The following is a 25698-nucleotide window of genomic DNA, read 5'->3' as shown; positions in this document are numbered from 1 at the left end:
GGGCTGGATATTTAACAACGTGTGCCTAAACCCATGCACCTGGTCCTTCCTGTGGCATTTGATCTGCTGTTCTCTGCGCTGCCTGCTATGATATGTCCTGTAATAACTATTGTCTAACAGGGAGAGGAGCCACTCACACCAACTATACCAAGTTGATCTGGTAGAATTCATTATATTCCGTTAAACACTCACAAGGATGGGGCTACTATGTTCACAGTTTCATTATTCCACAATGGACATGATCAGTATTTGTACTCAAAGTACGTGTCCATTGTGATGTATGAAGTTGCTGTCTAAATGTTGGCATCCAATGCAAAAACACGGTGCGTAGAACACAAAATAATCACTGTTCAGTGGATGTTTTATCAGTCGACAATTGGCACAGTTCTTCCGTCAGTACTAAACACTGCAGTAGCTTATAACACGAGCATGCGTGTGACCGCATCATGATTCGGATGCTCCATAAAATTTCGGGTACGATATACAAACGAGAAAGTACCTGCGCTCGTGATATTCAGCCAGTCAAAACAATATGTGTTTCTTTCATTTAGAACTTGTAATTAGGATCATACCAGTCCAAATTATTTTTCCATAACCGCCACGACACGGTTGATTGTTGTTCTCCCAACTCGACACACGAAACCAAGAAACATCACCTTTTGGATAAACATTGATATTGCATTATGAACACTGAAATTAAATGCAAAACTTGTGTGGCAAACAGTTTCAATCACTTAACATTAACTTGTAAGATAAGTGATGCAGCCAAGGCATCAAGACAACAATCCACACTTCTCCACTAAAGCTATCCTATGATTGGCCACTGTTCCTACACACCTCTCTAGCTAGACACTAGTCACACGCAGTAAACCAAAGGTGAGGAAGTACATCATTGTGATTCGACAGTAATTTCCTGTAGTGATTTCCAGAGATAGATTATGGCAGACATATGGGGGCCCTATTTCACTCTGTGTCAGGTTATATGCAAGTTGCTGTACAGGATATAGTGTAGGGTAAAATACTCCCCCCATATTAATGGTGCCTGTTGGCCAGTGAAATGACTCACACCATGTAGAGTACTCATACTCTGCCTTCAATGTGCATTGAAACTTTAGACCCAGGCAACCATTTCCCATTATTAGTATTTCTTGTCTGTGACATATGGACATGGGTACATGTGTAATTATCAATTCTAGTGGTATGGGTATGCTCACATTGCTGTGCTCCATTTTATAAGTGATTCTTCTGCATTGTAGCCTGTGTACTCACTGTTACAATCCACAATATCGGACAACAAACCTTGTCTTCAATATGTTGTTTCCCATGGCAGTTGACTCTGGCTGAAGCAGTTTTCCCTGAATAGGAGATATTCACAATAGTCCTTTGACATAGTGACATACAGAAAAGAGACAGTGTGGCATTCACAATTTAACCTTCATCAAACAAACTGATACTGTGCTTACAGCCTATCCTGTACTTGCTAAATATGTCACTGACATACCACCCACTTCAGACAACAAAACCATTGTAGTTTTGTGGGGACAAGAGCGCTCTTGTCTTTCTTTCTTCAGCAGAGCAATTGTCTTTAATTCAATTGCTTATGCGAGCACTACATTGCTGGAATGGATTTCATGATAATGAGCTGCAATACACAGTTACATTATTTAATTCCATTTTGGATGCAGTATAGCCAAAATGATGTGGCCCGCAAATGTCTTTGCCGTATTTTCTCTTTGAATTTGATTCATTGCACAGTGCGTTAAGCCATTCACTTGTTCAATCAATCAGTTACCCATTGTATTTTTATAAGCACCTTATGAAGAGAACCTTCAGGCATGTGGCACAAGTAAGGCTATTCATGAATTGGTAGATGCATATACTGTGCTTGGAACCCAGGAATCCAGCTTCTTTTTGCCCTCTCTCTCTCTCTCTCTCTCTCTCTCTCTCTCTCTCTCTCTCTCTCTCTCTCTCTCTCTCTCACACACACACACACACACACACAAACACACACACACCACCCCGCCCCCCTATTGTGGCAATAGATTAAAATAAATGTGTTGGCTCATTTACAGATAGCTGGTTAGCTTTGCACCACTGGTTATTACTCTCAGCTATGTCACTACTCTCGTCTAAAACTACATGCAAGTTCTCATATGATGCGATAAATGTCATATGTGAGGTGGAAAGCAAAAAGAGACCTCTATTTTTGTTTCTGATTAATTAATATTTTCAACTGAAGCATTAAATTCTGAATAATGATGTTTAAATTTTGTTGTTGTTGTTGTCGTCTTCAGTCCTGAGACTGGTTTGATGCAGCTTTCCATGCTAATCTATCCTGTGCAAGCTTCTTCATCTCCCATTACCTACTGCAACCTACATCCTTCTGAATCTGCTTAGTGTATTCATCTCTTGGTCTCCCTCTACGATTTTTACCCTCCAAGCTGCCCTCCAATGCTAAATTTGTGATCCCTTGATGCCTCAGGACATGTCCTACCAACCGATCCCTTCTTCTAGTCAAGTTGTGCCACAAATTTCTCTTCTCCCCAATCCTATTCAGTACCTCCTCATTAGTTACTAAATCTACCCACCTAATCTTCAACATTCTTCTGTAGCACCATATTTCGAAAGCTTCTATTCTCTTCTTGTCCAAACTATTTATCGTCCATGTTTCACTTCCATACATGGCTACACTCCATGCAAACACTTTCAGAAACGACTTCCTGACACTTAAATTTATACTTGATATTAACAAATTTCTCTTCTTCAGAAACGATTTCCTTGCCATTGCCAGTCTACATTTTATATCCTCTCTACTTCGACCATCATCAGTTATTTTGCTCCCCAAATAGCGAAGCTCCTTTACTACTTTAAGTGTCTCATTTCCTAACCTAATTCCCTCGGCATCACCCGGCTTAATTTGACTACATTCCATTATCCTCGTTTGGCTTTTGTTGATGTTCATCTTATATCCTCCTTCCAAGACACTATCCATTCCGTTCAACTGCTCTTCCAAGTCCTTTGCTGTCTCTGACAAAATTACAATGTCATCGGCGAACCGCCGGCCGAAGTGGCCGTGCGGTTAAAGGCGCTGCAGTCTGGAACCGCAAGACCGCTACGGTCGCAGGTTCGAATCCTGCCTCGGGCATGGATGTTTGTGATGTCCTTAGGTTAGTTAGGTTTAACTAGTTCTAAGTTCTAGGGGACTAATGACCTCAGCAGTTGAGTCCCATAGTGCTCAGAGCCATTCATCGGCGAACCTCAAAGTTTTTATTTCTTCTCCCTGGATTTTAATACCCACTCCGAATTTTTCTCTTGATTCCTTTACTGCTTGCTCAATATACAGATTGAATAACATAGGGGAGAGGCTACAACCCTGTCTCACTCCCTTCCCAACCACTGCTTCCCTTTCATGCCCCTCAACTCTTATAACTGCCATCTGGTTTCTGTACAAATTGTAAATATCCTTTCGCTCCCTGTATTTTACCCCTGCCACCTTTAGAATTTGAAAGAGAGTATTCCAGTCAATTTGAAAGAGAGTATTCCAGTCAACATTGTCAAAAGCTTTCTCCAAGTCTACAAATGCTAGAATCGTAGGTTTGCCTTTCCTTAATCTTTCTTCTAAGATAAGTCGTAAGGTCAGTATTGCCTCACGTGTTCCAACATTTCTATGGAATCCAAACTGATCTTCCCCGAGGTCGGCTTCTACCAGTTTTTCCATTCATCTGTAAAGAATTCGCGTTAGTATTTTGCAGCTGTGACTTATTAAACTGATAGTTCGGTAATTTTCACATTTGTCATCACCTGCTTTCTTTGGGATTGGAATTATTGTATTCTTCTTGAAGTCTGAGGGTATTTCACCTGTCTCATACATTTTGCTCACCAGATGGTAGAGTTTTGTCAGGACTGGCTCTCCCAAGGCTGTCAGTAGTTCTAATGGAATGTTGTCTACTCCCGGGGCCTTGTTTCGACTCAGGTCTTTCAGTGCTCTGTCAAACTCTTCACGCATTATCGTATCTCCCGTTTCATCTTCATCTACATCCTCTTCCATTTCCATAATATTGTCCTCAAGTACATCGCCCTTGTATAGACCCTCTATATACTTCTTCCACCTTTCTGCTTTCCCTTCTTTGCTTAGAACTGGGTTTCCATCTGAGCTCTTAATATTCATACAAGTGGTTCTCTTTTCTCCAAAGGTCTCTTTAATTTTCCTGTAGACAGTATCTATCTTACCCCTAGTGAGATAAGCCTCTACATTCTTACATTTGTCCGCTAGCCATGCCTGCTTAGCCATTTTACACTTCTTGTCTATCTCATTTTTTAGACGTTTGTATTCCTTTTTGCCTGCTTCATTTACTGCATTTTTATATTTTCTCCTTTCATCAATTAAATTCAGTATTTCTTCTGTTACCCAAGGATTTCTACTAGCCCTCATCTTTTTACCTACTTGATCCTCTGCTGCCTTCACTACTTCATCCCTGAGAGCTACCAATTCATCTTCTACTGTATTTCTTTCCCCCATTCCTGTCAACTGTTCCCTTATGCTGTCCCTGAAACTCTGTGTACAACCTCTGGTTTAGTCAGTTTATTCTGGTCCCATCTCCTTAAATTCGCACCATTTTGCTGTTTCTTCAGTTTTAATCTGCAGTTCATAACCAATAGATTATGGTCAGAGTCCACATCTGCCCCTGGAAATGTCTTACAATTTAAAACCTGGTTCCTAAATCTCTGTCTTACCATTATATAATCTATCTGATACCTTCTAGTATCTCCAGGATTCTTCCATGTATACAACCTTCTTTTATGATTCTTGAACCAAGCGTTAACAATGATTAAGTTATGCTCTGTGCAAAATTCTACCAGACGGCTACCTCTTTCATTTCGTAGCCCCAGTCCATATTCACCTACTATGTTTCCTTCTCTCCCTTTTCCTACTTTCGAATTCCAGTCACCCATGACTATTAAATTTTCGTCTCCCTTCACTACCTGAATAATTTCTTTTATCTCATCATACATTTCTTCAATTTCTTCGTCAACTGCAGAGCTAGTTGGCATGTAAACTTGTACTAATGTAGTAGGCATGGGCTTTGTGTCTATCTTGGCCACAATAATATGTTCACTATGCTGTTTGTAGTAGCTTACCCGCACTCCTATTTTTTTTTATTCATTATTAAAGCTACTTTTGCATTACCCCTATTTGATTTTGTATTTACAACCCTGTATTCACTGTACCAGAAGTCTTGTTCTTCCTGCCACCGAACTTCACTAATTCCCACTATATCTAACTTTAACCTACCCATTTCCCTTTTTAAATTTTCTAACCTACCTGCCCGATTAAGGGATCTGACATTCCACACTCTGATCCGTAGAACGCCAGTTTTCTTTCTCCTGATAATGACGTCCTCCTGAGTAGTCCCCGCCCGGAGATCCGAATGGGGGACTATTTTACCTCTGGAATATTTTACCCAAGAAGACGCCATCATCATTTAACCATACAGTAAAGCTGCATGCCCTCGGGAAAAATTACGGCTGTAGTTTCCCCTTGCTTTCAGCCGTTCGCAGTGCCACAACAGCAAGGCCGTTTTGGTTAGTGTTACAAGGCCAGATCAGTCAATCATCCAGACTGTTGCCCCTGAAACTACTGAAAAGGCTGCTGCCCCTCTTCAGGAACCACACGTTTGTCTGGCCTCTCAACAGATACCCCTCCGTTGTGGTTGCACCTACGATACGGCTATCTGTATCGTTGAGGCACGCAAGCCTCCCCACCAACAGCAAGGTCCATGGTTATTATATGTTATTAAATGAAAATGGTCATACTGAGAAAAATGCATTCAAAAGTTCAAAGTAATAGAGAGCCTTTATATTTTACATTTAAGAAATTAATTTAATACCAAAATATAGCTTCAAATGACCTCTTTTAAACAGTGTTTAATAGTGTTCCACAACTATTCAATTTGGCACCTTAAATGGAGCTTTTTCGATACTACTTTGAGGGTCCAGGAAGCGCTTAAGGATAATTAGGCTTGCGATTGGCAGCTGCATTACTGTTAGTTTCAGCAACAGGTTCAAATTCAACTTGTGAACATAAAACATTTTTGAACTCATGTTTGCATTATGGTGTGATGAATTGAAGATGTAGTCTTGATGTTTCCTTGTCATTCGTTCCAGAGTCATTTCATTGGGAAATCTGTGAGGTCCATCATCTAATAGGAATATCTGCTACATGAACACGTTCCCTGCAGTGTTGATTTTGCAATACACTTTACCTTGGTTCTCTACATTGAACTCAAAGTACTGTGTCACACTTTCTTAGCACCATTGTTGTGAAAAAATTTAACCGGTCATGTATTTTTACAAGAAACTCATCATTTTCAGTTCCAACCTTCAAGGTGCAATTAGCATTAGTTGTTGGTATTGATTTTTCAGTGCAGTCAACAAAGTCCGACAAAGAGGAGACATATACTGCTCTGAATATATATGAAAGACGAAAGGATGTGGGTTTTAAGTGAGAGGGTAAGGAGTCATTCCAATCCCGGGAGCGGAAAGACTTGCCTTAGGGGGAAAAAAGGACAATGTGTTTAAGGCGTTCAGCCTGACCAGGTTGCCTCCAAACACATCTCCGACGATTGTCTGGTTGAAGGCAAATTGCGACACTCATCAGTGAAGAGAATGTGATGCCAATCCTGAGCAGTCCATTCGGCATGTTGTTGGGCCCATCTGTATTGCGCTGCATGTTGTCATGGTTGCAAAGATGGACCTCGCCATGGACTTCGGGAGTGAAGTTTCGCATCAGGCAGCCTGTTGAGTTGTATCATGACGTCCTGTGGCTGCATAAAAAGCATTATGCGACATGGTGGGGCTCCTGTCAGGGTTCCTCAGAGCCATAATCCATAGGTAGTGGTCATCCACTGCAGTAGTTGTCCTTGGGCGGTCTGAGCGAGGCTTCTCCTCCATGTCTGAACAACATTGCTTTATTTCACTCTGAGACATTTGGCCACTTCCTTGTTGAGAGCCCTTACTGGTACAAAGTAACAATGCGGACGCGATCAAACGATGGTATTGACTGTCTTAGGCATGGTTGAACTACAGACGATGTGAGCCATGTACCTCCTTCCTGGTGGAATGACTGGAACTGATCAGCTGTCAGATCCCCTCCATCTAATAGGTGCTGCTCATGCATGGTTGTTTACATATTTGAGTGAGTTTAGTGACCTCTATGAACAGTCAAAGGGACTGTGTCTGTGATACAGTATCTACAGTCAACGTCTATCTTCATGAGTTCTGGGAACCGGGGTTACGGAAAAACTTTTTCAATGTTTGTATTAACATTGTCTTAGCAATAATAGATTTCAGAGCATTCGTAGTACATTATCAAAAAGTCATTAGCAGAAAGTAATTGTCAACAATTTTCTTTATATCCACAGCCATTTTCTAGAAAATTTGGCATAAGGCTATGATCATTTTCAACATCAAAACTGTCAACTAAATCGGCACAGTTATCAATTGTGACCAGATTATTACCACCATCATTTCATCAATTACCTCTTGAACATTAAGAGTTCCTTATATTTCAGCTATATCATCATCTAAAAAACAAGATTGTTGGAGTTACTTGCTGAAAGGTCATCCACATTTGGAATGTTTTTTGACAAAGAAATTCTGAAAGGTTAATTGATTCTTGTTATTCAGGCAGGTCTTCATCTGCCTTTGATTCATCACTGCAAAAACATCTTTCCGAAAAATAATCTGCGTACACTTTATAATCTTCATCACTGATGTTATTATCATTATCGTATATTGTAATCATTGAAACCTGTCATATTTAATATATCTAGAACATTATCTTCACTCATTTCTAGTAGACACACATCAGTCAATCATAAGTACACACATTAAACTTTGTAATCACTTTTAATTTTAACTAGACAATCAGCAGACAAGTGAGAAACAAATGCAATCAGTTGTGTTGTTCGACTAATCAGTTTACAGTTTGCATGCTTACAAATATTTGTTTGCAAAAGCTACATACAGCATGATAAATGTTTAAAATAAATAACCATTCATAATAAGTAATTAAAAAAAGTGCAGAACTGGAGTCTGAATATCAGCAATATTACTGGCTTGTAAATCCACGAAGGAAAAGGGACCTGTAATTGGGGCAGACATAATGTTATCAGGAAACTTTCTTTTGTTGAGAGAAACCAGTAACAGTAGCATTCAGGAGAGAGTAGTTTTCAAAGTGAAGCTTATTAGCATAGTCCATTACTTAAAAAGGATCTCTAGTCGGCTCATATTATTTTTCCATAAACAAAAAGAGGTACATATCTCAAGGCTCAACATGCACTACGTTAATGATGAACTTGACTATTTTATCTATTCAAAATTGTTTTATTATTGATTGTAGTTTGTATAGGATGATGTAAAGTGTATTAAATTGAGAAAAAAAATAATAAAATAAAAAATAAACACTGATAATTTTGAGGCAAAACACTTTTTATGATATCAGTGAACAATTGACTTTGCCAACAAGAGATCCCTTTTTGTTTTTTACCCCATGTGTCATTATCATAGGTCATATGATGCAAGACTTTATTAACGCACACAGTAAGCAGGAAGAGCCCGAGAACAGTGTCCTGTGGAATGCCTCATTATTTTCGTGAATTCTCAGTTCTTCTTATCGATGTGTACTAACTGTTGCCTTTTGTTTAGATAAGAACTAAGTAAATGTAACAGTTAATCTTCAATACCATCATATACTATTTTTTCTGTAATAGTATCCAATAGTTAGACATAGTGTTTCCAAGACTGTCACTACCACACTGGAGTTATAAATAGCTTGAAGCTACACAATAAACTACAACCTCTAGTTACTACTCTACCTCTAGGTATATTTAAAGGCTAATAAAGATCCCATTTTATTTTTTGATTAAATTAAATTCTTTCTTCCTGGGAAACAAGTGATTGAGTCTAGATGATAACAGACTTTTATTTCCACTTTTGCTTGAATTGACTTTTGCCTGCATTAATGGAAAACTGAATTTAAAGTGCTGTTCGAATACTTGTATATTTAAGAAAGAACTGAATTTTGCATCTACAATATCTGGGTGGTACAGCGTTTCCCATAGTCCAATTTGCACATTTTCTGTCTCTATTTTGAATGAGTGCGTCAGTACCTTTGTTCATCTTTTGCAGTATTTCCCTTTTTTATATAAAACTAGTTGTGCAGAATGTTTTACTCTTCATTAATCGTTATGTACTGACATTGTGCAATTCATGCAGACAGTTATATATGCAACAAAGTTGCCAATGTCTGTTGCTCTATTAATCTCTGTTGTGCTTAGAAATGTTACTGTGTTGAACAAGACAGTCCTAGATATTAGAAACTGCATGTTCTATTTGTTTTTACATAATCTTATTGTTACACCCTCTAGTTCCTTAACAGAGTTTAATAGGTGCAACTGAGATGCCTGCCTACATTTAAGAGTACTAGCTTGTTTGTTCCAAACTTCAGTAATATGGGTGCATAATTTAAAGAACAAGATTTGTTCAGATATGGAGCTTGAGATTTGAATTTGCTCTTTGTGTACAGTCACAATTTCTTTTCTTTTCCACAGTAGTATAGTACTGGCTTCTAACCTTAAAGGAGAGCCTCTAATTTTTGTGACTTGTCTAGTGACATGTCTTGATAAGCATAACACTTATATAGATGCATCATTTGACTTTTCACTGTCTAATATTGACAGAAGAAATTCTTCATTTCCCTTTAGGAATCTTCATATGGTTCAACAATTTATAACACAAAAGTGGTTATTATGGTTAGTTAACCCTCTCCTGTACAAGGTGAAATGTTTTGCTATGCAGTTGATTGTCTGTTACTTATTTCCATTTGTATGTCTTCAGAAGATATTCCCTAAAAAGGCTTTGCAAAAAATCTACAAATCTGAGGGATTGAACACAGTGCCTTAGTTACACAGAATGCTTTTGGTGGCTGATCTTGCATTTAGCCACTTACCAGGAACATACAGGAGCAGAAGTTTGAGTTGATGTGGACAGATGCTGCATTAATTACAGCCCTTCCTATCATTCCATTATCTAGATCAATTTTCTGACCCCTTTATGTTCATTCAGTCACACAGTTTGCTCATTGCTTGTCATACCTGTTGGAAAGTATTAAGATCTTCACATTAATGTGAGATGTATTCACAGTAATGTATGTGAAATTGTACTCAAATGTGTAATTGGTCCAAATGTTTCGTGGTCCTCCAATATTACTTGCCAGTATTTTCTATTTAAGTATTTGCCATAAATTTTGTATCAAATTACTGAGCCTCAAACTAGGCTTAAAATAAATGTATGCTGATACTCCCTTTGACACAACACAGTAATCATCGTAGCCTTATTTTAACCCTCTGATTGATGCTGACTACACAGCCAGGATGCCCCAAATTTCTTCAGTTTGTTTGTACAATAAATGAACCACTGAAGTGTTTGGAGGCATAGATAAAAACTTGTAAATGTACAGTGTCTTCTAAATATTTTGCCTGATTGTGCAAGTTTGGCCTTAATCTAGACAAATGACCTATTTCTACCTGCAGCAGCTTGAGTTCTTTAAATACTCTAATTGTCTCAGGTTTACTGCTTGGAGTTTGATCTTCTGTAGGATGATACTGAAGTTCCAAAAATTCGCTGCATGATTTAGAAGCAAGTTGTATCACAACATCCTACATAAAAAGATACAAACTGTCTTTGAATTGAAACATATTTTTAGTCTCTAAAAAGATTTCAACACTGATCCATTCTGACCATAATTAATTTCTATACACAGTTGCACAAATATGTAGTTTTTTATGTATAAATTACAGAAATCTGCAAGAGAGAGAATCACTCTGTCATTCACTTGAAGATTTAAAACGCAGAAGAAGATTTGAGGAAGAAAGAGGGAACACTCTGGCACTGATGGATCTAGATGAACAAATACAAAATATTAATGCAACAATTTCATACATACAAGAAGTTATCCAAGAGTCGCAACAAAATGTGATGCAAATTGAGGATGCTAAGGTAATAACAACAAAATAAATATCCTCAACCCCTGACACTGTCCCCCCACCCCTACCCTGCTAACCCTCCCCCCCATACCCACTGCATGCCTCTTCCTTAACACCAACACCTAACCAGCATACTGCTACTCATGTCACAGCCGGGCCGTAGCACCTGAAGACAGCAGATGTGTGTGAGAGTAGTAGTTGTTTGAATGTGTGAGAATTCTCCTTCTGAGGAATGTGTTTGGCTGAAAGCCTAAATGTTTCCAGTATTCTTTTTCTTTGTGCCTGTCTGTGACTCAGCACCTCCTGTGTATGGTGAGTAGCAATCTGTCCTTCACATATTGTTGTTATACTATCCTGGACTTTGATAAAATAAATACAGACAGACATCAGGCAATACACCTGATGAGATATGTTAGAACACTACCACTACCACTACCACTACTACTACTACTACTACTACTACTACTACAGCTGCTGCTGACATTACGAATATTATTTTTTTTTTTTTCTAATAAAGCACTAGTTTTGAACATTGATCAGAGTGTGTACCAAGCAAGTGTAACAGTGATTTGTGATAGTGTGTGAGCATGTACGTTAAAAAAGCAGCACAGAGATAGAAGGAATGGGTAGGAGGATTCTGAATAAGAGACCATGCTTGAACTTCACTTTTTTTTTCTGAACGTGTATGTTTGTAGTTAATAAAATGTAGGAAACAGTGATTCATGACATATTATTGTGTAGTTGTGTAATCATTTATCAATTCTTTCACTGCATGTGAAAATTTTATCACATTGTTAGTTTTTTGTACCTACACAATGGAGCAGTCATCCTCTGTGGTGATGTGATAAGCTGGAGTGCCTACTATCACTTTTTAGTGCCCTGAAGTGCTCAGAATACATATTTTTATAATTTCTAAATTTTGTGTCTGTCCAGTCAGAATGTCATAAACCACATTTTAACTGATAGTACCCAACAGTATCAAATTTGTCTCTGGATGTTTTGTTGGGTTCTAGGGGACTGATGACCTCAGAAGTTAAGTCACATAGTGCTCATGGGGAGGAATGAATACAGGGCAGATGAGCACTAAGTTGTACAGCTCATTGATAATCAGAAAGAAAGAAATAATTCTTCACACACAGAAATTCTATCTAAAACACTATCTATTATACTGAAACTTGCCCTTTTTTCAGAATGTAAATATAAAAACTTTCGCTCTCAGGCCATTCATAAACTTTCAAACTATTTCCTTACATCTCGGCACTCCAGCCACAACACCAGTTTGGTATACTAGCCACTACTCGGTTACCCAAAAATTGTAAGGCAAAGATACCTTACACTGTAGTGTGTTGACTGTGCAGTGTACTGTTTGTTGTTCTTTTTTTTTCCTTCCATGTAAGAGCTGTGTATAGTTTCTTTTAAAGTCTTCATCTTCTGTTGCATTATCTCTGTTTATCATGTTTCTGTTTTCCTGATTCTTTGTTATGGCTGTTACTTTTTCTGTGTGTTTGCTTAATTTACTTTATTCTTTTTTTTTTAATTTAGTTTTTTCACAATTGTGTGTTGTTTTCTCTGAAGGATTTCTATGTATTTTAACGAAATCGCTGTTTTATTTTCGTTAAAGATTAATTATTAACTATTATTGCTTTTGGTTACTTAATTTTCCTCTCTCTTTACTGTTTTCTGTAAGTACGAACTTTGTTGTAGAACCTCTCTCTTATTTACGTGTGGTAATAAAAAATTCTCTTTCAACAGAATTACGTACATTTAAGAATTAAGTGAACTCATATCAACTGATTAAGCATATTTAGTTGAGAATTAAATCCTTTACATAATCCGGCCTTGGCACACATTTTCTAAATGCAGTGGTTTTTTTTTGTTAAATATTTACTGAATTCTATCCCGGCGTTAGCTATAGAACACAAGATTACCTCTATTAGCAGAAAATGGTTAATTATTGCCAAGCCGACATTTAATTATCACTGATCAAACCTACTTCGCTATACATTTAAGTTATTTGAAAGAACCAAAATTGTTAAATTTCGATGTTAACTAACATTAACTATCCGCCTACGAATGCACAAACGTATAGTTAGTTTAAAAATTCATCAGTCTCAGGATCACTGTAAAAGAACAACAATTTCTTAATTCACTGTTAATTTTTATCTATCTGTTCCCGATTTACGGGTTTGGTTGATTTTTTCTTTAGCGGAACAATTTTTTAAATGTGCCGCCGCTGCAAATCGATCGATCGCGGCACAGTCCAGCAACACCGCTAAAAATGCTGAAAATTCTTTAAAGAAATTTTATAGATGACATGGGCAAGCTAATTTACATTAATAATACTACACACTTCTGATAAATTCTGATATATTTAGATCAAACAATAATTGAACTCACATTAATTTGTAACGCCTCCTCTAATGGCGGCTAAGTCTAGACAGAGACAAAAGAAGTCTACCCATTCATAAATCAGTTCGACACTGCTTCCTCTCGCATTCAGCTCTACACAGAGAAGACCAAAGAATACGCTGTACATGGTTCTTTTATACTACTGCTGACTATTAACATTTCTTTGTAATTTGACAATATTACTGTCCTCTGGCTAAATTTCACATCTCTGTTATCACCGATACTGACACATTTCACAATGACATAATAAATATAGAAAAATTACTATCCTAAATACAGAGAGAATATTACTACAAAAAATATTACGATAATAACAAATGTCTTTTATACAAAATTCAGTAATTACGGTATATACAACAAATAAACTTTTGTTCATTAATATCGTGAGTTTGCCAAGGAACGTTACAGTATGTCCCAAAAAATTTAAGTCCTCCATATCCAAAATGTATCCAAACCTTGAAAGCTTGCGGCATTGGGTGATTGAAATGGTTGTCAATGGTTTTACTTTTGTTGGAGGGTGTCCACCATATTAAAAAAAATGTTTATTTTTTTTGGTGTGGTGAAAACGGAGTTTCATTGTCAGTCATATTGGATTGTATTTGACACTGTGTAGATGTGTAATTCAGGTGTATCCTTCTTCTTCCAATAAATAATTATGTCATCTGTTCATAATACCAATACTATCTAGGCGCTACAGTCTGGAACCGCGCGACCGCTACGGTCGCAGGTTCGAATCCTGCCTCGGGCATGGCTGTGTGTGATGTCCTTAGGTTAGTTAGGTTTAAGTAGTTCTAAGTTCTAGGGGACTGATGACCTCAGAAGTTAAGTCACATAGTGCTCATGGCCATTTGAACCATTTTCTGACAAATATCTCAGGTCAGAAGCCAGTTGTGAGTCAGCCTATTCATTGGCTTTCATATTGACAATGAATTTCAGTGTTAATAGTGAAGTAGTTCTTCTTCGTTGTGATTGGCTACTTCTGTTGGTTATTTGGAGTATTGGGTTTGTAAACCTTCAGAGAACAGTTTGATTTGGTACATCAGTGGTCTTGTGTGTTGTGTACTTCTTTTCATCCTTTAATGAAGGTGACTTTAATAATTTATAGAAGTTTCTTCAGTCTCCTTTAATGAATATTGCTTTCTGATTCAACCTTTTTGTGTATTTTTCTAGGGATATTTTATATTGTTGGTTTTATTCTGGCAGAAGGCAAGATCATATCTATTTCGTGAATGAGAATAAAAATAAATAATCTCAAAATTCACAAATTGGAATTGTTAGTAAATGTTTTAGTACTTAACAAAATATATTTCAGATACACTATTTTCTTTTCAGGACATAGCACCATTAATGCAGAGTGTGAACAATGTTGAAGAAGCACAATATATAATACAAAAGTTATATAATCTGACAATAAATCAAGGTTATGCCGCAGCACAGAAAGAACTCTGTCTGAAGGAGATGGAAGCCCAACTGAAAGAGGTTTGTTCCTTAATAATGCAATATATTCGTTGTATCAAATGTTAAACTTGTCGTTTCTCTTCTGGCTTCAGTGAAACTTTCCTACCCTCCACCTCCTTGCTTATAACATCCAGTAGCCATTTCTCTCATCTTCCTTCTGATTTCAACTGCATCTGGTCAACCATTAATACATCATTTTCCTTTCTGTTTTCATTATTCTCTAATAGTTGCCTTTGCGGATATCATCCACCTACCATTTCATCTGATTCTTTGAAGTTATCAAACTATCTACTTTTTTGCTATTGGAACTTAAACCTTATTTCATTTTCTTTTAATTTCCTCATTTTTGTACCTGACGGTCTTCTGTCACCGTACCCAAACTTAGTTTGTAGTTCGATGTCTGTCATACCAGTGATCAGAAAGTGATCTGATTAGCAACCTTAATACTGTTCTGAAATCTGTTGTTAATGAACACTTTATCTACTTTTTTTGTCTTATGAAGTCCATGTTCCTAGACAAATCTACTTGCGTGAGAACATACTGTAGATGACTTGATTATCAAATCTAGAACAACTGCTAAGCACTTAGTTTTTGTTTGATATCTCATATGAAATGTTGTTTTCTTATTGTTCATTGGAATGTACCAACTGCAGCTGTGTAATAGAATACTACAAGAATTATATTCATGGGCAGAGATCTTTTAGGAGTGTTGACTAGTGTGATGTTGAACCATCTGCACTGCATCATCAGATGTGTCATCAGGTATGCTATTTATTTGCGTATTGTCTCAAATTCTATCACAAGTTCTGTGATAAATTTGTTAAACAACTCCCACAGTATATAATCACTGTTGTTCATGCCTACCATGCAAAACTATTGTATTGATAGCAACTTTGTTCCTTGTCCTAACCACCTTACTCTCTGTAAACTGTAATGTCTGTAATATATGTGTTAATGATAAATGATACAGAAAACGAAAAAGCAGCTCTGATTATCTCACAAGTGTTAAATGCACCATTTATTTCATGGCGTGTGTAAAATTAGTATGAGATCTTTCATCACATGTTCACCAGCATGATAAGAGTAATGCATCTGATGGCTACATCTGTCTTAGTTCTCAAGCCAAGTAGATCAGCTACAATTTCCTTGGAAGTCATATGGTGTGAGACAGGGCAGACAAGGCTGTCACATCAAACTAATTGTATTATCTGGTCCTTTATGGTCAATTCAGCGGTGTGAGAGCATTGCGTGAAATTGAAGCATGGGGACGAACTGCAGCCAGCTTACAAATCATGCATTAATCTTTATTATTATTATTATTTTAAAAATAAGTTCTGTGCTGTCTTGGATATAATGAGTCATGTATAGAGATGCCAGAGAGTAAAAAATTACATATGCTGCTATCAATAGACATTTCTAAGGCAGCACACCTAATTTTAGAATGTAAGTAATACAATAATTTAACCAAAAGTGTACATGTTTCTAACACAGGGAAGTTGTGATTACTTGCTGCCAAGACATAATGTAAAAGGTGTAGATAGCAGCATTTGTCACTTAGGAATCAGATTGTATAAAAGCCTGCCCAACTATCTAAAAAGTTTAAGGAAAGCTCCTTTGATCTGGGTTTAAAGGAGAATCTTATTAATAAGTGATCTTATAACATTATCACAGAAGCAGATAATTATCATTTGCATCAAATTATTTATAAGTAAGTCGGGTATATTGAGATTCTGTAATTGTTCCCGCAAATAAATAAGTAAATCATTTAATCAACCTGTACAGAACTGAGAGAGAGAGAGGTACTGGACTATCCTATTGACAGAGTTACTGCAGTTATTTTGCAGTTGAGAAAAGAGTACAATGGCCTATACACTTGCAGGCAATATATGGAATAAAAAGTATGCCCCTTTTGGGGAATCTTGTTCATTTTGAAGAAACAATTTACGAGCATGTGAACATGATCAACCAATCAATCATCTTTGTTCTTTCAGTGTAGTGTTGATCGTTATTGTACACTATATCTGTGATGTGCAATAAATAATTAAAATTTTAATAACTTTTTTGAAAAAAAAAATGTAAATTAAAAATGTTAATTAATCATACTGTACCTCCTACCATTTAATTATTTTTGTATTTGCAGAAAGCACAAGAAAATAGTGTACAAGAACAATTACTGCAACATGTTTTGAGGACTCATGGTCTTGATTTGGATATGTACAGTTCAACGATGGGTAATGGACAAACTACAGCTGCCTCAACAGACAGTTCTGTACCATCCACAAGATCTAACTCACCTACAGATACGTAAGTTCAGTTAAAGGCTAGCTGTGCCTTCAACAGTCCTATTGACCATTTAATTACACATGTAATAGTGTTGATCACTGAATTACACATGTAATAATTCTGTTCAGAATCTGAATGCTGTATTACTCGGACGATAATATAATGAATTTATCTTCTGACAGTTAATGCTTCAGAATTAACACTATACATGATAAATTGGTGATAGCTCTTATGCAATTTCTTTTCATTAAAATACAATGAATCCACAAACAATTCTTGTCATAGGAATCCCATACATTTCAGCTTATATAGGTGCGATTAAAGACAACTGTTAACTATACAGCAAAATTCTGGGCGGTGAAGTGTGACATACTGTTTAAAAAGTGCTTCCTAACCCAAAGAATTTCACTCAGTGGTAACATAAATAGTTTGTGTGTTTGTATGTGTATGTGTGTAAGGCTTTATATCATATCTGCTCATGATTTGTGTAGTTTTGCAAGATTTATTATTTTATATAATTTTTTTGGTGCTTATTCAGTTGTTGCTTTTACACTGATATACCTAAGATGTAAATGATAAACATTATTTTACACACATTGATGAGCTTAAACATTATGACCACTGCACAACACAAATTTAATGCTACCTGATTGTGTTGTGGGTGATGAAATTGATAACAGTGAGATTGTAGTGGAAACTGTAAGTTTATATTGAAAGGATAGGCAAATGGGAAATGGAAGTGGTGTATTTTTCGCAATAGACAAGAAACTCAAATCCACCGAGGTAGAAATTAAACCTGCATGTGGGATTATTTGGGCAAGACTCAATATTAGAGGTGGGCATAAAATGATAATTGGATCCTTCTATCGCCCAGCAGACTCTTCTCCTGATGTAACTGAAAACTTTCGAGAAAACTTCAGTTCACTAGTATATAAATTTCAGCCATACTGTAATCATAGGTGGAGACTTTAATCATCCTACAATTAATCTGAAAAAATACAGTTTTGTTAGTTGTGGATGTGATGAGACATCCTGCAGAACTTCACTAAATGCCTTCTCTGAACTACTTAGAGCGGATAGTTAGGAATGTTACAGATGATGGAAACATATTGGATCTAATGGCAACAAATAGACCTGACTTCTTTGAAGATGTCCACACTGAAACTGGTATCAATGAGCATGATGTGGTTGTGGCAACAAAGGACAGCTAAATCGAGCAGAAGATATATATGTTCTGTAAACTAGATAAAAAATCAGTATTGTCATATCTCAGAGACGAAGTTGAAACTTTCAGCACAGGACAGGTGCATGTAGTAGAACTCCGGCTCAAGTTCAAAAGAGTAGTCGACCATGCACTGGATAGATATGCACCCAGTGAACAGTTAATAATGGGAGGGAACCTCCAAGGTATACAGCCACTGTAAAGAAACTTATAAAGAAACAGAAATTACTGTGAAATAGGTGTAAAAAAAGTGTAGGGCTATAGATAGAGAGATATATATGTTCTGTAAACTAGATAAAAAATCAGTATTGTCATATCTCAGAGACGAAGTTGAAACTTTCAGCACAGGACAGGTGCATGTAGTAGAACTCCGGCTCAAGTTCAAAAGAGTAGTCGACCATGCACTGGATAGATATGCACCCAGTGAACAGTTAATAATGGGAGGGAACCTCCAAGGTATACAGCCACTGTAAAGAAACTTATAAAGAAACAGAAATTACTGTGAAATAGGTGTAAAAAAAGTGTAGGGCTATAGATAGAGAGATGCTGAAAGAAAAACATTTGGCTGTCAAGAGAGCATTGCATGATGTCTTCAGCGACTACCATAGCAGAATATTGTCAAGTGATCTTTCACAGTACCCAAAGAAATTCTCGTTGTTAGTGGCACCAAAGTTAATGGCCAGTCCCCAGTGAATGAGACAGAAACTGAAATTGAGGGTAGCTAAGCAAAAACCGAAATGCTTAACTCCATTTTCAAAAGTTCCGTTACAAAGGAAAATCCAGGAGAATTGCACCAGTTTAATCCTTGTATCAATGTAAAGAATGAATGAAACAAGTGTTAGTGTCAGTGGTGTTGAGAAACAGCTGAAATCGTTAAAACTGAACAGAGCTCCAGGTCCCGATGGAATCCCGGCCAGATTCTATGCTGAATTTGTGGTTGAGTTAGTCCCTCTTCTAACTATAATCTGTCATAGATCCCTCAAACAAAAAACCATGCCCACTTCTTTGAAAGAGGCACAGGTCACACCCTTCTACAAGAAAGGTAGTAGAAGTGATCCACAAAACTACCATCCAATATGTCAAGACATCAGTTTGTTGTAGAATCTTGGAACATATTCTGAGCTCAAACATAATGAGGTATCTTGAACAGAATGATGTCAGTGCCAACCACCATGGATTTTGAAAACATCAATCATGTGAAAACCAACTCGTACTTTTCTCACTTGACTTACTGAAAAATTTGCATCAAGGCATGCAGGTAGATGCAGCATTCTTGATTTCTGAAAAGCATTTAATTTCATTGACTACATTAATCAGATAATGTGGATCATTCACTGTTACGGAATTTTATTATTCTTTTCTTGCAATGGAGTACTGCAGGGTAAGAGGGGCCCTCTGCCGGTCACGTTCCTCCAACCACTTCCCGCCTGTGCAGAATTCTGGCATTAGTGCTAACAGAGGGTGCAGATTATCTGCAGCATTATGTTTTCTTTCATTTGTGGCTCCTTTAGCGATTTGTTTTATGGTTGTTTAATATTACCTGGTACACTATCAATGGTGTTTAATATTTATGTCATTATCTAGAATATTGGCACTAGAGCACACGCCAAGCTCTATTTTTTAACTGTTCTACTTTTTAACAATATTACTTTTGTCATGTTCTTCTTTTTATTGCTTTTTATTACTGTAATGCCTTTTATGCATTATAAGCTTATTACAGACTTCAACTATTGTATCCCCTTTTACTTTCGCTGTTTCAATTAATTATTGAAAACTAGTGTATGCCGACATTAGCGACATCTGGTGAACTTACAACACAAACATCTTGTGGCTAATGTACAGCAGCTTGTTTTAAATAATAGTACTACTGACAACATGACTCGTGCATGTGATGTTATTTATATGTATTTGACAATGGTGGTGCTGATTCCGCATTTAACATTTGACAGTGCCACTATGGCTGCAATACATTAGGACTTTGTTTTTATGAAACAGGTATGCCTCTTCATATTTAAATGTGGATTTTGTCAGTACTACATTTCATTATGGTCTATGTATTGTTCTTAAGGTGCATTCACTTCGCGAGCGTGTTTATGTTTTTCCCATTTTTGCTGCAGATCTGATGATGATCAATAAGGACCGAAACCGGTAATCTGTTAACAAAAAGTTTGTGACCATAGACGTAAATTAAAGGAAACTTATTACATATACGGGTCACTGTTTTTTCGCGACGATGTCGCAGCTTGTGAAGCATTTGACTTGGTGCTACACCTATGCTTATTGTCAATAGTATGATCACATGGGGTAACAAGTGAAATTTGTCACTGCATTGAGGACTATTTGGTAGGGAGGATACAGCATGTCATGTTTGATAGTGTGTTATTGTCAGATGTAGAAGTAACTATGGATGTGCCCCAGGGAAGTGTATTGGGACCCTTGCTGTTCATGTTGTGTATTAATGATCTTGCAGACACGTTAATAGTGAAATCAGGCTTTTTGGAACTGTCGCAGTTACGTGTAATGAAGCACTACCTGAAAGAAGCTGCATAAATATTCAGACAGATCTTCATAAGATTTCAGAGCGGTACATAGATTGTTTACTCTGTGGGAGAGTGTCACAGAGATACTGAAGGAACTGAACTGGAAGACTCTTGAAGATAGATGTAAACTATCGTGATAAACCCTATTAAAAAAGTTTCAAGAACCGGATTTAAATGATTACTCTAAGAATGTACTAAACCTACTATGTTTCGCTCGCATGGGGATCATGAGGATAAGATTAGAATAATTACTGCAAACACAGAGGTGTCTAAACAGTCATTCTTCCTGTGCTCCATACGTGAATGGACCCTAATAACTGGTACAATGAGATATATCCTCTGCCATGCATCTCATGGTGGTTTGCAGATTATATATGTAGATCCACATTTGTTAGCAGTTAGCCTATGGTTTGCATCCATTATCAGGTTACTTTTCTTACAGCATAATCAAACTGAATCTCTGGCTCCCTTTTCGTCAATGACTTTGTGGTCTATTGCAGTTCTCCACAGACCTGTCTCCTTGAGTAGCATCTTCGGCAATGTCTTAATCATTTTTGCTCATGGGTTATCAACAATGGGTTTCATTTTTCCACTAACAAAACCGTTTGTATGAATTTCTGATGACGCAATGCCTTTCTTCCACTGTCTTTATAACTTGGACCTGTTGCTGTTCCATTTGCTGAAACTACCAACATTCCTGGGGCTCATGCTTAATAGGAAACTTCCTTGCTCCTCCCATGTGTCTTACCTCGCTGCACGCTGTACCCAGTCCTTCAGTGTCCTCCATGTCCTAAGCGGGACTTTTTGAGGTGCAGATTGTTCCACACTCCTCTGTTTATACTGATCCCTTGTCCATTCAAAACTAGAGTAGGATGTTTGGTTTATTCATCTGCATGACCATCCATCTTGTGCTGCCTTAATACAATCCGCCATTTTGGAATCTGTTTGGCCACTGGCACCTCTTACACTAGCCTGGTTGGGAGTCATTATGCAGAAGCTGCCAAACTACCACTGTCATACCAGCATGATGTTGTCCTCAGTGGATACACATGCCATTTGTCCTTCATGCCCATCCACCCATCCTATGCCACCTTTTTCCGTGACTCCCTTGACTGCCAGTATGGGGCACACCCTGTTACCGACTTAACAGAAAATCCTAGGAAGTTCTGGTCTTACGTTAAATCAGTAAGTGGTTCGAAACAGCATATACAGACACTCCGGGATGATGATGGCATTGAAACAGAGGATGACACGCGTAAAGCTGAAATACTAAACACCTTTTTCCAAAGCCGTTTCACAGAGGAAGACCGCACTGCAGTTCCTTCTCTAAATCCTCGCACAAACGAAAAAATGGCTGACGTCAAAATAAGTGTCCAAGGAATAGAAAAGCAACTGGAATCACTCAACAGAGGAAAGTCCACTGGACCTGACGGGATACCAATTCGTTTCTACACAGATTGCGCGAAAGAACTTGCCCCCCTTGTGACAGCCGTGTACCGCAAGTCTCTAGAGGAACGGAATGTTCCAGGTGATTGGAAAGAGCACAGGTAGTCCCAGTCTTCAGGAAGGGTCGTCGAGCAGATGCGCAAAACTATGTACCTATATCCCTGACATCGATCTGTTGTAGAATTTTAGAACACGTTATTTGCTCGAGTATCATGTCATTTTTGGAAACCCAGAATCTACTCTGTAGGAATCAACATGGATTCCGGAAACAGCGATCGTGTGAGACCCAACTCGCTTTATTTGTTCATGAGACCCAGAAAATATTAGATACAGGCTCCCAGGTAGATGCTATTTTCCTTGACTTCCGGAAGGCGTTCGATACAGTTCCGCACTGTCGCCTGATGAACAAAGTAAGAGCCTACGGAATATCAGACCAGCTGTCTTGCTGGATTGAAGAGTTTTTAGCAAACAGAACACAGCATGTTGTTATCAATGGAGAGACGTCTACAGACGTTTAAGTAACCTCTGGCGTGCCACAGGGGAGTGTTATGGGACCATTGCTTTTCACAATATATATAAATGACCTAGTAGATAGTGTCGGAAGTTCCATGCGGCTTTTCGCGGATGATGCTGTAGTATACAGAGAAGTTTCAGGATTAGAAAATTGTAGCGAAATGCAGGAAGATCTGGAGCGGATATGCACTTGGTGCAGGGAGTGGCAACTGACCCTTAACATAGACAAATGTAATGTATTGCGAATACATAGAAAGAAGGATCCTTTATTGTATGATTATATGATAGCGGAACAAACACTGGTAGCTGTTACTTCTGTAAAATATCTGGGAGTATGTGTGCGGAACGATTTGAAGTGGAATGATCATATAAAATTAATTGTTGGTAAGGCGGGTACCAGGTTGAGATTCATTGGGAGAGTCCTTAGAAAATGTAGTCCATCAACAAAGGAGGTGGCTTACGAGACGCTCGTTCGACCTATACTTGAGTATTGCTCAACAGTGTGGGATCCGTACCAGATCGGGTTGACGGAGGAGATAGAGAAGATCCAAAGAAGAGCGGCGCGTTTTGTCACAGGGTTATTTGGTAACCGCGATAGCGTTACGGAGATGTTTAGCAAACTCAAGTGGCAGACTCTGCAAGAGAGGCGCTCTGCATCGCGGTGTAGCTTGCTCGCCAGGTTTCGAGAGGGTGCGTTTCTGGATGAGGTATCGAATATATTGCTTCCCCCTACTTATACCTCCCGAGGAGATCATGAATGTAAAATTAGAGAGATTCGAGCGCGCACGGAGGCTTTCAAACAGTCGTTCTTCCCGCGAACCATACACGACTGGAACAGAAAATGAGGTAATGACAGTGGCACGTAAAGTGCCCTCCGCCACACACCGTTGGGTGGCTTGCGGAGTATAAATGTAGATGTAGATGTAGATGTACTTTCCAGAGTTCACTTCCGGCTACTGCTCTGGCAACTTAAATTCATGCTACGTGCTACGTTCCGGGTGTGAACCCTTCACTGTTTTGGCTTTGTGAAGGGTCATGTGTTCATCTTGGGCTTCATTCCCTTCCCAAAGACACTATTCCAAATTCGATCTATTGCTGTAAGTTTCTCGACCTTCATCCACTTAGCGATAGCATCTTCGTGTACACTGATGTCTCTAAGACTGAGTGTGGTGTCGGGTGTGCATTCGTCACTGGCAGCAACCATTTTTGGTATCGGCTTCCAGAACACTGCTCAGTTTTTACAGCAGAGCTCTTCACCCTCTATCAGACCACCGAGCATATCAGACAAAACAGGCTTTTTGATGGTGTTATATGCTATGATTCTCTCTGTGCCCTTCAGAGCCTCTGTGTACTGTATACAGTACATCCCTTTGTGCAGCGGTACCAAGAAAACTTACACCTGCTCACTATCAAGGGGCCACCATGTTCATGTGGTTTCCTGGTCACGTCAATCTAAAGAGAAATGAGGCATCTGCTGCTGTTGCTGCCAAGGCTGCAGTCATCCTGCCTTGGCCTGCTAGCTCTTCCATTCCTTTGGACAATCTCCATGTTGCTATCTGTCGGCAGATGGTGTCACTTTGGCATCACCAGTGGTCTTCTCTTCACGTAAACAAGCTCTTGGGAATTAAACCTCTCCCAATGGCTTGGCTGACCTGTTGGCCTTCTTGTTGCGAGGAGATCATTTTAGCTAGATTGTGTATTCGACACTGTCTTTTTAGCCATTGCCGTTTAAGTGGTGATCCCCTACTACAGTGTGCTCATTGTCGTCAACCTTTGACGGTTCATCATTACCTGACCGAATCCCCATTTTTTAACTGAATACCTTCCAGCATATGTTACCGTCTTGAGTTATTGGCCCTTTTAGCGAATGATGTGCAGGGCTTTCGATAGTGTTTTACTCTTTACCCATTCTAGCAATATGGTGAAGAACATTTAATTGTTGATTAGGGCCTCCACCCTCTCTACAGTGTATTTTGTTGACCTTTCTCCGAGGGGAAGTTCTTGTTTCAGCTCTCATTCCTTCCAGTGATAGGGGTTACTGTTCAGTCACCTTTGGTTTTTATTTATCGTTGTTCTAAGGTTATGACATGGGGGCTTAAGATCTCAGTTGTTTTTCCATCCTAAAACAAAACCAAAAACTGCAGTGCTGAACTGGTGGAAATCTGACCACCTAGGGCTAATCATGTGCTTCTTCATTTGTTGCCAAACTTGAATAAAAATAGTGCTGCTTTATCACCATTGTTGAACCTGGTATTTCATGTAGTGTGTCATACATAGTGTTCTGTGTAGACGTACTTTTGTTAGAATTAATTTGTCTCCTGTAGGTATGTATAGCATGGCTGATTATATGTCCATTTATAAATTTAGTTTATGTGGACCCCATACTACCAATGGCCTTGTCAAAGAAGGTAGAGAAACAGAGAGACGTTCAGGGCACTCTATTGTCTGTGGGATTGGAAACAGCCCTTAAAAGGCACAAGAATGATCAACTACATGAGGGTGCAGAAGGCAATGGAGACCACCGCATTAAAGACATACATAATGTGTATTCAGGCGACATGTGGCCTGTAACTGGAAAAAGTGTCATGGTGACCTCTCCATTGGCAGAAGATTCTGGGTTACCCCTACTTTCAGTTCTCTGGGAAGGGTCTGCCAAGGGGTAGGTGACTGTGAGGAAAAAATGGTATAACCAATGACAGAATAATGTTCTATGAGTCGGAGCATGGAATGTCAGAAGTAACGTAGAAGGAATCCGGAAGAATAAATATAGAAGGAAGTGAGA

General features: G+C 38.3%; 1 protein-coding gene across 4 annotated transcripts in view; it reads left to right on the top strand.

Annotated features, from left to right (window-relative positions):
• The window catches only part of LOC126260249 (kinesin-like protein KIF21A), a 532099-nt gene that overhangs the window by 404427 nt on the left and 101974 nt on the right, over positions 1 to 25698 (top strand). For all 4 annotated transcript variants that reach the window (XM_049957568.1, XM_049957567.1, XM_049957569.1 and 1 more), the window contains 3 exons: positions 10860 to 11058; positions 14787 to 14933; positions 17053 to 17216. In XM_049957568.1, the coding sequence (XP_049813525.1) occupies positions 10860 to 11058; positions 14787 to 14933; positions 17053 to 17216 (510 nt within the window). The remainder of the gene's footprint in view (positions 1 to 10859; positions 11059 to 14786; positions 14934 to 17052; positions 17217 to 25698) is intronic.

This window comes from Schistocerca nitens, chromosome 5, assembly GCF_023898315.1.
Source record: "Schistocerca nitens isolate TAMUIC-IGC-003100 chromosome 5, iqSchNite1.1, whole genome shotgun sequence".
Taxonomy (NCBI): domain Eukaryota; kingdom Metazoa; phylum Arthropoda; class Insecta; order Orthoptera; family Acrididae; genus Schistocerca; species Schistocerca nitens.
The sequence above is the reverse complement of the archived record's forward strand: the minus strand, read 5'-3'. Positions and strand labels throughout refer to the sequence as shown.